General features: G+C 41.4%; 1 protein-coding gene across 1 annotated transcript in view; it reads right to left on the bottom strand.

The window, feature by feature from the left end:
• The window catches only part of LOC126417162 (dynein axonemal heavy chain 2), a 959377-nt gene that overhangs the window by 453781 nt on the left and 492451 nt on the right, over positions 1 to 13145 (bottom strand). The window contains 2 exon segments of the mRNA XM_050085060.1: positions 7283 to 7485; positions 9192 to 9347. Of these exon segments, the coding sequence (XP_049941017.1) occupies positions 7283 to 7485; positions 9192 to 9347 (359 nt within the window).

Consider the following 13145-nt stretch of genomic DNA (forward strand, 5'->3'; position numbering starts at 1 on the left):
TCCTACCTGTCGGTCAGCAGCCTCATTATTTCCACAAAGAGACTGTGCAACTCTATGTGGCATGCTCGCCACCCAGGCAGAGGTGATTTAAAAAGAGTGCGTGGAGCCACCCTGTGTCTGCCTTACGGAGTGCAAAGAATTAATCCTAAATTATTTACATTGTCCCAGAACTTCCTTTGCCACATTTACATCACTGATGTCACCAATCTTATTATGATTCATCAACTACTTTTTTAAAAATATTTATTGTTTTCATCAACTTATATTCTGTAAAGGTTTTTATGGGTAACATCTAATTATGCCAAAAATGTCTCTGTTTATCAATGATTACTATGTTTCCTTTACTGAAAGTAAACTGCTGAAATTTCTAGTAAACTTTAGGATACCAACAACAAAGGACAACCACAACAGAGAGCTTCTCTACCTATTCCATACTAATCAATTTATTGTGTTTCTTGTGCATGCTCTTCAAGATTTTTTGTATCACCTTAAATTTCGCATTTGTAGAGAGTCGAAAGAAGAGAGTGTTAGTTAAAAGTAGCAGTTTTGCAGTAATAAAGTTTGTCAAAATGTGAAGGAATATTTGGAGCTAGAAGTTGCATGTGTGTTACATTCGGTTGCACAGTTCAGTGCTACAATACCATGACATAATTCAGCAGCGAGTTCAGTAACACAAAGGAGAGCACTGTGTCAACAGCCACTGTGCTGCACAGCAGATGAAGTTGCTAGACGCAGCCCACCACATGCCAGGGTGTTGACAGTGAGGGCAGTAATCCGGTCAGTTATGCAAGTCGAGCAACACCAAAATATTCCACTGACATACTGCAAAAGAACAACAGTTGTATTTAAAGACGGGTTGCCAGCTTGACAACATCATCCACTGTGAGGTGTTAGAGTGACACAGAGTGTAAGGCACTTACTGCTGCCACCAGTTCAGAGTTTTTACTGCCATCACAATCATTGTCATAATGCATGTCACTGCTAAAAAGGCGCCACAGTGATGCCACTGCCGTAACTGTCGTCAGACACCATCAACAGGCAGCCATCTGTCATGAGAGTCATTGCTTGGAGTGCTTTGTGGTAACGCAGCCACCATTGTCCTGGGATGGTGGCACCACTACTGCCAAGAGCAGGGCAGGAGCCAGGGACCCTGGCCTGCCAACGCCAGACAGCCGCTGTCGCGGTTGTCCATGGAGACAGGGCACTGACCTGTCCCGCTGCCACATCCGTCAGCCACCAGCACAATAGAGGCCCATGGCGCATGGTTCTAGCTGCCACAGTAAGTCCATGAAAGGCTGTTGCTGTCGAGGCAGCAGTTTCAAGTCATGCCAGCACAGCTTCAGATACAGAAGTTGGCGCATGTGTGAATGTCCACCAGTCATCTCCGTGCCCGCCAAGAATATTACAAGTGGAAGCAAACCTCACCCAGAGGGTTCACGACCAATATATTGCCGTTGATCAATAGTTGTTGTTATTCTTTCATCAGGAGCATCCATGGACACACCCTCACCATTCTCTTCCTCACGTCCAGCAGAGAACCCATGTTTGAATCTGGCGACAGGTAGTAGAGTCCTGTGCCTGTTAACACAACCCGTTTACACTGGTATCAGATGTGGCCGTTAACACTGGTGTCAGGAAGACTGCTGAGGCATCATGGAGGATGGATCTCATGGAGTTAAGACTTAAAATCAAACAATGGAAAATCCAGAATGGAAAGTCATGGCAAAGGAACTTTCAGCCACTGAGGTTATCGAGCAACTTAGAGATCAGGTAGAGACATTACAGACAGAGGTACATGAGCTCAGAGCCATAGAGAGGAATCAGTCACATCCCAACCCACCCACCCTTGATGGCACTTCTGCGGCATTGGTTATCCCATTTCCAGGGAAACAGGGGAAGGCTATTTTTATCCTTTTTGACAATTTGGCTACAGCTGCCAAATTGGGGGGATGAAACAAGGAGAATTTTTAAGTGTTGCTAGATTGAAGTTAATGAGAAATGCTAGAGCACATGTTATGTGCAATGAGAATCTGAGGGAGGCTAAAAATTTTGAGTATTTTCAGGAAAGATTAATAGAGAGATATTGGAAGAAGAACATTGCAAGATATTGTTGGTGACAACTTCACAGGGTTTCTCGTAAGCAAGATGAATCATCTGGAAGTTTCGCCAACCATATTCATAAAATCAATGTACGTACCTACGAGCTCATGGGTGATGGTAGGGTTAACTCAGTATTTTGAGGGAAGCAGAGCAGAGGGCTCTTGATTCACTTTTGAGGGGGTTACTACTGGATATGTCAATAAAGGTTTGTTTGGAATTTCCTAAGTATTTGAGTGAAGCAGTGGATGCTGCACTATCGTTAGAGGAAACTGAGTCACTGGCTAGGTCATGCGAACATCTGTCAGTGTTTAGTACAGGCATAAATTGTTTTTGGTGTGGGCAAAATGGGCATGTACAAAGAGATTGCAGACAGCAACACTGCACTTATTGTAAGGAATTTCACCACTCAGACTGGCAAAGTCATAACAGGAATCAGCAACAACAGAAGTTTCAGTTGCAGGGTACAACTTACGGGCAGCAGTTAAATGGTGCAGAAGGCAGTGTCGACTATGCCATGCTCCCAGTAAGAGTTAGCACTTTAAAGAAAGCAGTGGCAGACTTTTTTCTGTCTGGCTATGCGAAGGAAAAATTATGTAAAATGTTGTCGTATACTGGTTCTCGGGTATCAGTTGCAAGTAAGTGAGTATTTGGGGCAAACAGGTTAAGTGTGCCACATTGGATGTTACGTGGTGTAGTTGGAGGATGTGTAAATTCACTCGGTGCTGAAGTATTGAAACACGTGGGAGAGGTTAACTTCCAAGTAGATGCACAAGTTCTTCCTGTAGTTGGAGGTACGTATGATGTGATCCTCAGACTTGATTTCCTGGTTGCACATCGCACCATAATTGACCTGGTATGACACACGGTAGAGCTGGATGGAACTTTGTTTCACCTAAAAGCTAGGCTCTGCATCTGGAATAGCTTCACTGTCACAAGGTCTACCCCATGGCTAGGGGAAACCAATTAAACTGTGTACAAGGTCCCTTATGGTCAATTCATGGGATCACATACTGAAAGGCACAGGAAAGATAGTCTGGATTGATGTTGGTACTGGCCTGTCAGTGAACTTGTTGCATATTGTTGAACCTTTGGTGGATAACTAAGTATTAGATGCTTTTAGTTGTTTTATACGACATTGCATGTCCAACGTTCAGGAGGTAGATGGCATGAGGGTAGTGCCTGTCAGTATTGATAATTTTGGCTGCGAGAAAGTAAAGTTGTCACAGGGTACCCTAACTACGAATTTAGAAGTGTTACATGAGGACGAACTAGACTGTGATTTTACAGCAAACAACATAATGCTGGAAAGGTCTGCTGACTGGTCAGTGGTAATGAGTAAGGTAGCACACCTGGGAAAACAGGATAGAGCATTAGAGGAAGAATTGTTGAGTGAATTTGTGGAATTGTTTACTCCATCCGGTCCATTACCCGCAACACTGCTTGTTCAGCACCATTGAGTTCCCATGCATTTACAGCCAATTATGGAAGAGTTTATAGATCAATAACTTAAGATGGCATCATAAGAACCTAGCTGTAGTCTCTGGTCTGCTCCCACTATAACTGTAAGCAAAAAATCACCGGATGGTGGCAAAGCATACCGTTTCTATAGTAACTACCAGTTCCTCAACCAGAAAACAGAGTCGGATGCATATCCTATGCCTAATATAACAGAGACATTGGACAACTTGGGTCAGTGTCGGAACTTTACAACACTGGATATGCGCATTGGTTACCATCAGCTGGAAACAACACCGAAGGACTGACCGGAAACTGCGTTCTCAGCGTCAACTGGACATTTAGAGTTTTGCCGCATGTCTTTTGGACTTAAAGTTACACGGTTTGATCGTCTGCGCAGCACAGTTAACATTGAGTTTAGAGAAATGTCATTTTCTATTACTAGAAATTCAGTATTTGGGTTGTGTTATATGGCAGGATAGAATTTGTACCAGTCCAAAGGTAGTTGATGCCCTACAAAATTTTTCAACACCCATCAAGACAAAGAAAACACAGTCTTATTTGGGGTTTGTGAATTTTTACCACAGATGTGTTCCGAAATGTGTAGAAATTGCAAGACATCTCACGCAATAGCTATAGAAAGCAGTGAAGTTTCATGGGACAGCTGAGTGTGAGGTGGCATTCCAGAAGTTAAAAGAACTGTTGACATCTAGCCTCATCTTGGTCTATCTGGATTTTAAAAAACCATTTATTCTTTCTTGTGATTTGAGCAATTTTGTGCTAGGAGTTATTTTGAGTCAGGAAATAGATGGACAGGAACACCCTATTGCATATGCTTTATGGCAGCTCAATAACGCTGAATGAAATTATTCCACTATGGAGAAGGCAATCCTCGCAGTGATTTTTGGAATTGGATACTTTTGTTGTTGCCTTTATGATATATGATTTAAAGTGGTGACTGATAATACAGTTCTTAAGTGGCTTTTAGCACTTAAAGATCCAATGAGTAAATTATTGAGATGGGTCTTGTGGTTAAGTGATTTCGATTACGAGGTGGTACATTAGCCGGGAGCGGATGGAGTCACCCATAAGGTATGCAATATGGAATGCGCAGGCATTGATGAAACTGAATGGATGGCAGCACAAAATGCTGACCCAGACTGTAAGCAATTTGTTAAACAGCAGCCGTTCTGCACTGAGGATGGAGTACTGTATTGCATGATGTGAAATGGGCCACAGTTAGTAGTACCACACAGTTTGCATGATGAATTGTTGAAGCAAGCGCGTGATTCGATTTTAGCATGACATTCAGGTTGAAGAGCAACAGAGAGAAGGGTACTGCAGGATTATTGGTGGATGACGTGTAGCTAGGACGTGGACCATTACGTGAAAAATTGTGTTCCATATGCTCAAAAAGCAGAGCTTAGCCATCAGAAAATTCAACTACAGAAGTTACTGGAAGCTGATAAACCCTTCCAAATGGTAGGACTGGACATCCTGGGACCTCCAGCACAAACACCAGCAGGGAATTGTTACATATTAGCCATTATTGACCATTTTTCTCAGTACATTTCCATGATAACTTTACTGGACCAGCAAGCCACAACTTTATTTTGGGACATCTGAAACCATAATCATGGATCAGGGCACAAAATTATGTCAGAATTAATACAGCAGTTATGCCGGTTGTTGCACATTAAAAAGTTATGGACAGGCACTCTGCATCCTCAGGCTAATGGTTGCACAGAATGAGTCCACAGGGAAACTATGAAAATGTTGAGTTTTCACATAAATTCCCAGCATGACAATTGGGATATCCTATTGGCTTACACCATAGCTGCATACAACTAGAGAGTTCACCAGAGCACAGAGTTATCCCCAGATGAAGTAATTTTTGGGTCCAAGATGCCACTGCCCTTTGAGTTTTGCAAAGCCCCACTGGAAAGAGACATCTCATCAGTCAAGTCCTTTGTTAAGAGAGTGAATCTTATCAGGAGACAAGAGCAAAAACTGAATACAAAGGACTTCGATAAACAGGAAAGGGCGCATGATGCGAAAGTAGTGTTTCCTATGTACCATGTAGGTCAGTGATTATGTTAATGAATCCTTATGAGCCGAGGAGGAAAACAAAAAGGTTTGTGTCACAGTATAATGGGCCTTCCACATAATAGAGATGATGTGGCCAGTTAATGTTAAACTGCAGCTCCCCAGCCACTCTTCGATAATCCATGTAAGCCGAATTTGGCTGTATAAGGAGGATACGGACAATTTGCGTCACGTGACCTCAGTTTCCATAGAAGGGGGCAGAGGAACAGCAGACAAGGAGGAGAAACAGGAAAAACCAAAGTGAAGGAAGCAGGATAATATGGTGAATCATCAGTATATGCTAAGACCTAGGATGCAGGACTGACATTAGTATTTTCTTTTTGCTTACCAGCTACGATAACGGGAACCGTAGCAATCAGCATGGTCCATTTTTTAATTTATGTACCTGACCTACCTTCCTCAGTTTTGCCCCCCCCCCCCACCCTCCCCCCAACCCCCACCACCAACCCCACCCCCACACACACACTCACCCACCATCCCCAAACAACTTTCGTTTCTTAACTATTCCATTGATGAGCACTTGCTCACTTCTCTGGATCAGCTGATTGACACCCAACATGGTTGTGTTGCCATGAAGGTCAAAAGCTACAGAAGTAAGCAGCAGCAGCAATTGTTAGTCATTGGTTCACCAACATCAGCTGTTTGTGTATTTCTTGTGGTGATTGGAGTAATGTATTTCTTGTTCAAGAGAAGAGTTGCCCAAATTCCATCCCTCCAATCCTTCAGGCTACGGGTTCGAACCAATCAGAATGACCCCCCCCCCCGACAAGGCAGTGCAATGAGTGAACAATCATGAAGGCAAAGACGTTGTGCATTCAAAGGGCCATAAGGAACAATTGTGCAATAAATGGGAGAACTGTAAAGTAATTAGTAGTGACAAGCCACAGTCTCAAAGGAAGTGAACTGTGTAAATATGGTACAAGTCCAGTATTGTCAGAGAGTTCAAAACCATTTAATTAGAACTGAGGCAGCACATTCGAGTGACACAAGGGGAGCTTCAGACGCAGCAGTGGGCACACATGTGAACGTCCGCCGGTCTGTCACCTCCGTTTCCTCCGAGAACATTATGAGTGGAAGTAGACCTCGCCCAGAGAACCCACAACCAATCTATTGCAGTAGATCAATAAATATTGTTATTCTGTCATCAGGAGCCATTCTCTTCCTCCCCCAGCAGAGAACCCACGTTCAAATCTGGCGACACTGGTATCAATGTGGGCATTTACACATTTGGCTGTTGGACCACCACTCCCCTACATTTTATACAAAATTTACAATTGTGGTCAGCAAGAATTTGTTACATTCAGAACCCCTAGTTTGTGTGTGAATTGTATTACTCACATCAGCTACAAATAGGATGGGATTAATTATAAAATAAGTTTACCATGTCATTCACTTACACAAATTTAAAAAAAAAATATTACCCCTGTTATTATTATTTTTTTCTTTCTAGACAAAATTAATCATGTTATATATCTAAGGGAAAAATCTTATCTGGAAGCACAAAGTTCAATTTTCTTGTGCACAGAGGGCAAAGGCAATAATTTTAACTTAAATGTTCAATTATTTTTCATTAAGACCTGATGACTAAACCTGATATGAAACAATAGAAAAATCATCATACCAAAACAGAAACCACAGTTTGACCATCAGTGGAAAGTTGTCTTCATCTGCTGGATTAATTCCATTTTCTTTTGTGGCTAAACATTCAAGTAGCTTACATAAAGAAGTCATAGCGTTGAAGTCAGAAATAGGAACTGTTTCAACACAGTTTAGTCGCTTGTAATCCAATATCAAAGTTCCATATCTTTCAAAATAGCTTCGCATCTGTGAAACAAGGAAGATACTGTAAAGTCATATAAGAAATTTAATGAAACACTGAAATGTCACGGTTGGAATATCCACAATAATGAAAAGGACAGATTGCTACTCACCGTAAAGATGACACCTTGAGTTGCAAACAGGCACAATTAAAAGACTGTTACACACTAAGCTTCCAGAAAAAGCCCTCTTCAAAAAAGAAAAAAATACACACACACTGACACATGTAAGCACATCTTACACATGACTGCTATCTCCGGCTGCACTGAACAGAACCAGATGCTGGCATTCTGCAACGACTGCCTCATAGCCGCACCATCTGGATCCTTCCTCCCAACAGCAGCTTTTCTGAATTGTGCACAAGGGAACTCTTCCTATAATGTATGCTATGATCCCGTAACCCCCTGGCCTCAATGCTTGTCAGTCACTGTCCTTCACCCACCTATCCCCTCCCCTGCTCCCACTCCAGCATTACACAGCCTTCTATTCCACCAATGCAAAAACAGCCTTTTTAACTCTCTCCTCTCCCATGCCCCCCTCTCCCGATCTCCCTTCAAACCACCTGCCCTAACTGGTCCCCACAACCTCCCTGTATGCTCCCACAGGCACGACTCCTACCCTGCTATCCCTCCCCATCCCCACTCCAGCCTCCTCCTTACCCCCCACCCCCATTCAAATTGCTTCTACCATCACGTGCAGTTGCTTCCTGTCTGGCCTCGGCAGCCAGAGCCAGTGGTGATGTGTGTTGTGTGAGCTGTGCTTGTGTAAATGTCCTTGTGTTGCCTACTTTAGAAGAAGGCCTTTTGGCTGAAATCTTGTTTGTTTTTGAAGTCTTTTTGTTGCAGGCTTTTTGTTGTGCCTATCTGCAGCTCTACATCTCCATGGATATCTACGTGTGTATGTAATGCTGGTCTACAGTTATGTAATGAATATGTGTCTATCGTTTTGCCATACGTCAAATCTTTGCTAACATAACTTATTGTCCATAAAAATAAGTAATAAATATTCACAGCAAAAAGAATAATGAAAAAATAAAAACAGTACATTGGTAAACAACTGTTTAATTTGTGACTATATTATCAAAACTGAATTAAATACAAAGTGGGAAATATAAAATGGATACCTGTTTCAAGGACTCAAGTTGGGCACTAAAATCATTAAATAGCATTAAACTGTCAATGAAAGCAAATATGTAATTTGTAATCCAGTGCAGAGCAAATTTTATAATATTTATCCACACAATAGCATCAGCTGACCACACGTGTCTGCCTCTTTGGGTAAGCAGAGATCATGATGTGTGCTGCTCTCCCCCTCGTGCCCCTGTCCCCCTCTCTGCAGCCAACTGCCCCAATGCAGGATGATGTGGTGGAATGGGCAGCATCTCTGCTGAGCCGTGCGTACGGAAGGGCAAGGGCAGGAGTGCACATCAATGCATCTTGCTACTGAAGTAGGTGTTCATTACACAATGTGAACATTATACAACAAGTTTATTTAACTTTGTGACACAATTTATGTTCACTGATGTAAGAAGAGATGTTCCATTCCCCACTTCACCTCTTTAGGGATCAATTTTTGTTTTTAGCCTATGTTCTTCCTCAAGGTTCAAGATGCTTCCACACCAAATTTCATTAAAATTTGTTCAGCAGGTTAGTCATGAAAATGTAACAGAGCTACTTTCACATTTATAATGTTAGTATGGATTCTGTGCTCACCTCATTCTGATAGTCTTCACAAGGCTGCTTTTGAAGCCATGAATTAACATATGGCCACCAACCAAGGTCTTTATAATCATTGTAGACCATTCCACATCGTGATACAGTTGCAGGTGATGCAACAGCCAAATCCTCTACTTCAAATAATAAAGAAACCTGTTATGGAAATATTAAGATCAACAGTGAAGTCTTCAAACACTGGAAGATATTAAAAGGAAATATACATATCTTTTGACGCATTAGCATATTTTCTTTGCACATGGCAAATAAGCATCTATATCATCAGTGTTAAACCGTGTATGTCACCCAGCTTCACATCAATTACCTAGCTAGGATATACAGTATGAGTTATTGCATCCTCATGAAGTACAAAACACAAACAACTAAAAGAAAAGTTGACAGAAACGGAAATAATAGAAGATTTCAAACCCCAGTCTTTCAAAACAGGTACTTATTTTCTTGGCGGGAAAGAGGCAAGCTGATGCAAAGAATTAAAGAAAAATTTACAAGTGGTGTAGAGAAGGACAAGAACTGTAAGGATAAATCCAATCACCTTACAAAGCAAAAACAAGGAAGGGTAATTACATTATGGAATTGATGCAAATAAAATGAAGCAGATCAATAAGAACTGCAACTTTGAAATGATATTTATCTGCATAGGATGAAGTGACGGAGAGTTCCAAGATAATTAAAATAAAGAAATGAATAAGCAGTGAATGAAAAAATGAATGTCAGGTTGCTTATATTCTAAGAGAAGACACAACAAAACAGTTTCAATTAAGATAAGTTACTGCCTAACTGCGACAGGTTCACATTCAAGCCTGTTCAACCGATTCAATAAACTGAGCTCTGATGTATCCTGAACTGATCGAAGAAGATAAATGTAACAGGTACTGACTGTTATTACAAAGTTAACAAGAATAGTCTTGTATGTAACTGACTTTCTGGATACGTAGCTGCACCTCTAACAAAGTCTGTGATTACAAACATGTGTAGTTGTGATATGTAACCCATATTACCTGCCAATTCCAACAGTGACTCACTGATATTATAGTCATAGGATACAATGTTTTCTCATTTTGTGAAGTGTAAAATTTTACATTTCTGAACATTCAGAGCAAGTTGTCAATCTCCGCAACACAATCAAATCTTATCTAGATCTGGCAGAATATTTGGAGCTTCTTTCAGATAGTACTTCATTATAGATAACTGCATCACATGCCAAAAGCCTGATTTTACTACCAATATTGTTTGCGAGGTCATTAATATACAATGTGAATGGCAAGGGTCCAAACACACTTCCCTGGGCCATGCCCGAAGTTACTTCTACATCTGACAATGACTCTCCATTCCAGATAACATACCATGTCCTCCCTACCAAAAAATCCTCAATCCTGTCACAAATTTCATTTGATAGCCCATATGATCATACTTTTGACAATAAGCACAGGGGCAGTACTAAGTCAAATGCTTTCCAGATATGAATAAAGGCTACATCTACCTGATTGCCTTGATCCAAAGTTTTCAGTATGTCATGTGAGAAAAGTGCAATTTGGGTTTCACATGATCGATGTTTCCAAATTCTTGCTGGCTGGCACTGAGGAGGTCATTCTGTTCAAGATAACTCATTATGTTTGAGCTCAGAATATGTTCTAAGATTCTACACAAAATTGCTGTCAAGGGTATTGGATGGTAGTTTTGTGGATCACTTCTACTACCCTTCTTGTAGACACGTGTTACCTGTGACTTTTTCCAAGAACTGGACTCAGTTTTTTATTCGAGGGATCTATAATAGATTATAGTTAGAAGAGGGGCTAACTCAGCCACAAATACAGTAAAGAATCTGACAGGTATTCCATCGGAACCTGTAGTTTTGTTCAGTTTTAACAATTTCAGTTGTTTCTCAACATCACTGACACAAACTTACTTCATTCATAATTTCAGTGGTACAAGGGTTAAACTGGGGCTATTCTCCTGGGTCTTCCTGCATAAAGGAACCCTTGAAAACAAGGTTAAGCATTTCAGCTTTTGCTCTGATACCCTCAATTTCAGTTCCTGTCTCATTCGTGAGGAACTGGACATTAACTTTGGTGGCACTAACAGCTTTTACATATGAGAAGAATTTCTTTGGGTTCTTTGAAAGATAACTTGACAACACTCTGCTATGGTAGTCACTGATGGTATCATGCATTGCTCTCTTGACAGCCAAATGTGTTTCATTCAGCATCTCTCTATCTGTAGCCCTATGCTACATTTTAGACCTATTATGCTTCTTTAGAAGTTTCTTTATAATGACTGTATGCCATGGATGTTCCCTCCCATTATGAACTGTTGTACTGGGTAAATATCTATCCAGTGCCTGGTCAACTATTCTTATAAACTTGAGCCAGAGTTCCTCTACATGCTCCTGTCCTGTGCTGAAAGTTTCAAGTTCCTCGTTGAGATATAACACTACTGAATTTTTTATCTATTTACTGAACATATATATCTTTCTGCTTGTTTTAGTTATCCTTTGTACTTTGGTAATCATTGCAGACACAACCACATCATGGTCACTGATACCATTTTCGATGTGGACATCCTCAAAGAGATCTACATGTTGCCATTAGATCCAATATATTTCCATTATGGGTGGGGTTCCTAACTGTCTGTTCATTTTCAGAGATGGCATTTATTAAAGTTTCACAGGATATCTTATCACATCCACCACTAATAAACAGTAATCTTCCCAATTAATTGTTGGATTATTAAAGTCTGCACCAGTGGTTACAGTATGAGTGGGGAACTCACATACAAGTGAACTGAGGTTTTCCGTGAAGTTTCCAATTACATCAGGGGATAAGTCTGGTGGGCAACAGAAGGATCCAATTATCATTTTGTGCCCACCCCTGATATTGAATCCTGCCCACACAATCTCACATGAAGTTCAATTTCTACCCTGGTGGATTTGAGTTTTTTGTCTACTGTGACAAACACACCACCTCAATTTCCCACTTGCCTATTCTTTCAATATACAATCAAATTTTCCCCAAAAATCTCACTGCTTTCAATTTCAGGTTTCAACCTCAGCTATCTGTACCTATATTATGTGAAGTTCACAGTCTTTCATGAACACTTCAAGCTCTGGCACTTTGTTGTGAATGCTTCAGTAGTTTACCATTAGGATTTTAATACTCTCACCTATGGGATGCATTTCTTGTGATCTCACACTGATACCTCTGAGTTTCCTTCAGCTATCATTATCTGGATTGAATGCAGAGTTGCCTAATCTAAAAAACTCCTGTGTGCACCCCACACACAATCAGCTACCTGAGTAGCAGCACCTGATGTGTGGTGCATGCCTGACCTATTTAGGGGAACCCTACAAATCTCAACGCTATGGTACACATGAAGGATGTCACAGCCTTGCGTGTCACAGAACTTTCGAAGTCTCCGGTTCAGTCCTTCTAGTCGACTCAGAACCAAAGGGCCATACTCAGTTCTGGGGACAATACAGCAAACTGTGAGCTTCACTGAAACTCCATTCACAAGGCTGATTTTCTCAACCTACTCTGCCAGTCGCCAGAATGACCAAATAATGACCTCGGACCCCAAGGGACAGGCATAATTTGTTCCAAGGTGTACCACAACCTGCAGTTTGTTGCTCCCTGTTCCCTCAACGGCTGCTGGAGTAGCATCTTCAACAAACTGAATGAGGCCCCTAGACATACACACTGAGCGCACCTGGTGTTATTTCCAGGCCCTTGCTTCTGTTTCCCTAAGGGGTACCATCACTCGCAGCACATTTGGATTGCCAGCGATTAATGGACCCTTACCCTTTTGTGTTTGCCTCCTCCTGACACTGGACAAAACAGATTTCCCCAAAACAGGTAACGTGAGTCCCACTCGCTAGGTTTCAGTTTCAGTGAAAGACAGCACCTCAAACATGTAGGTTATTGGGATTAGTGCAACATC

This window comes from Schistocerca serialis, chromosome 8, assembly GCF_023864345.2.
Source record: "Schistocerca serialis cubense isolate TAMUIC-IGC-003099 chromosome 8, iqSchSeri2.2, whole genome shotgun sequence".
NCBI classification, from domain to species: domain Eukaryota; kingdom Metazoa; phylum Arthropoda; class Insecta; order Orthoptera; family Acrididae; genus Schistocerca; species Schistocerca serialis.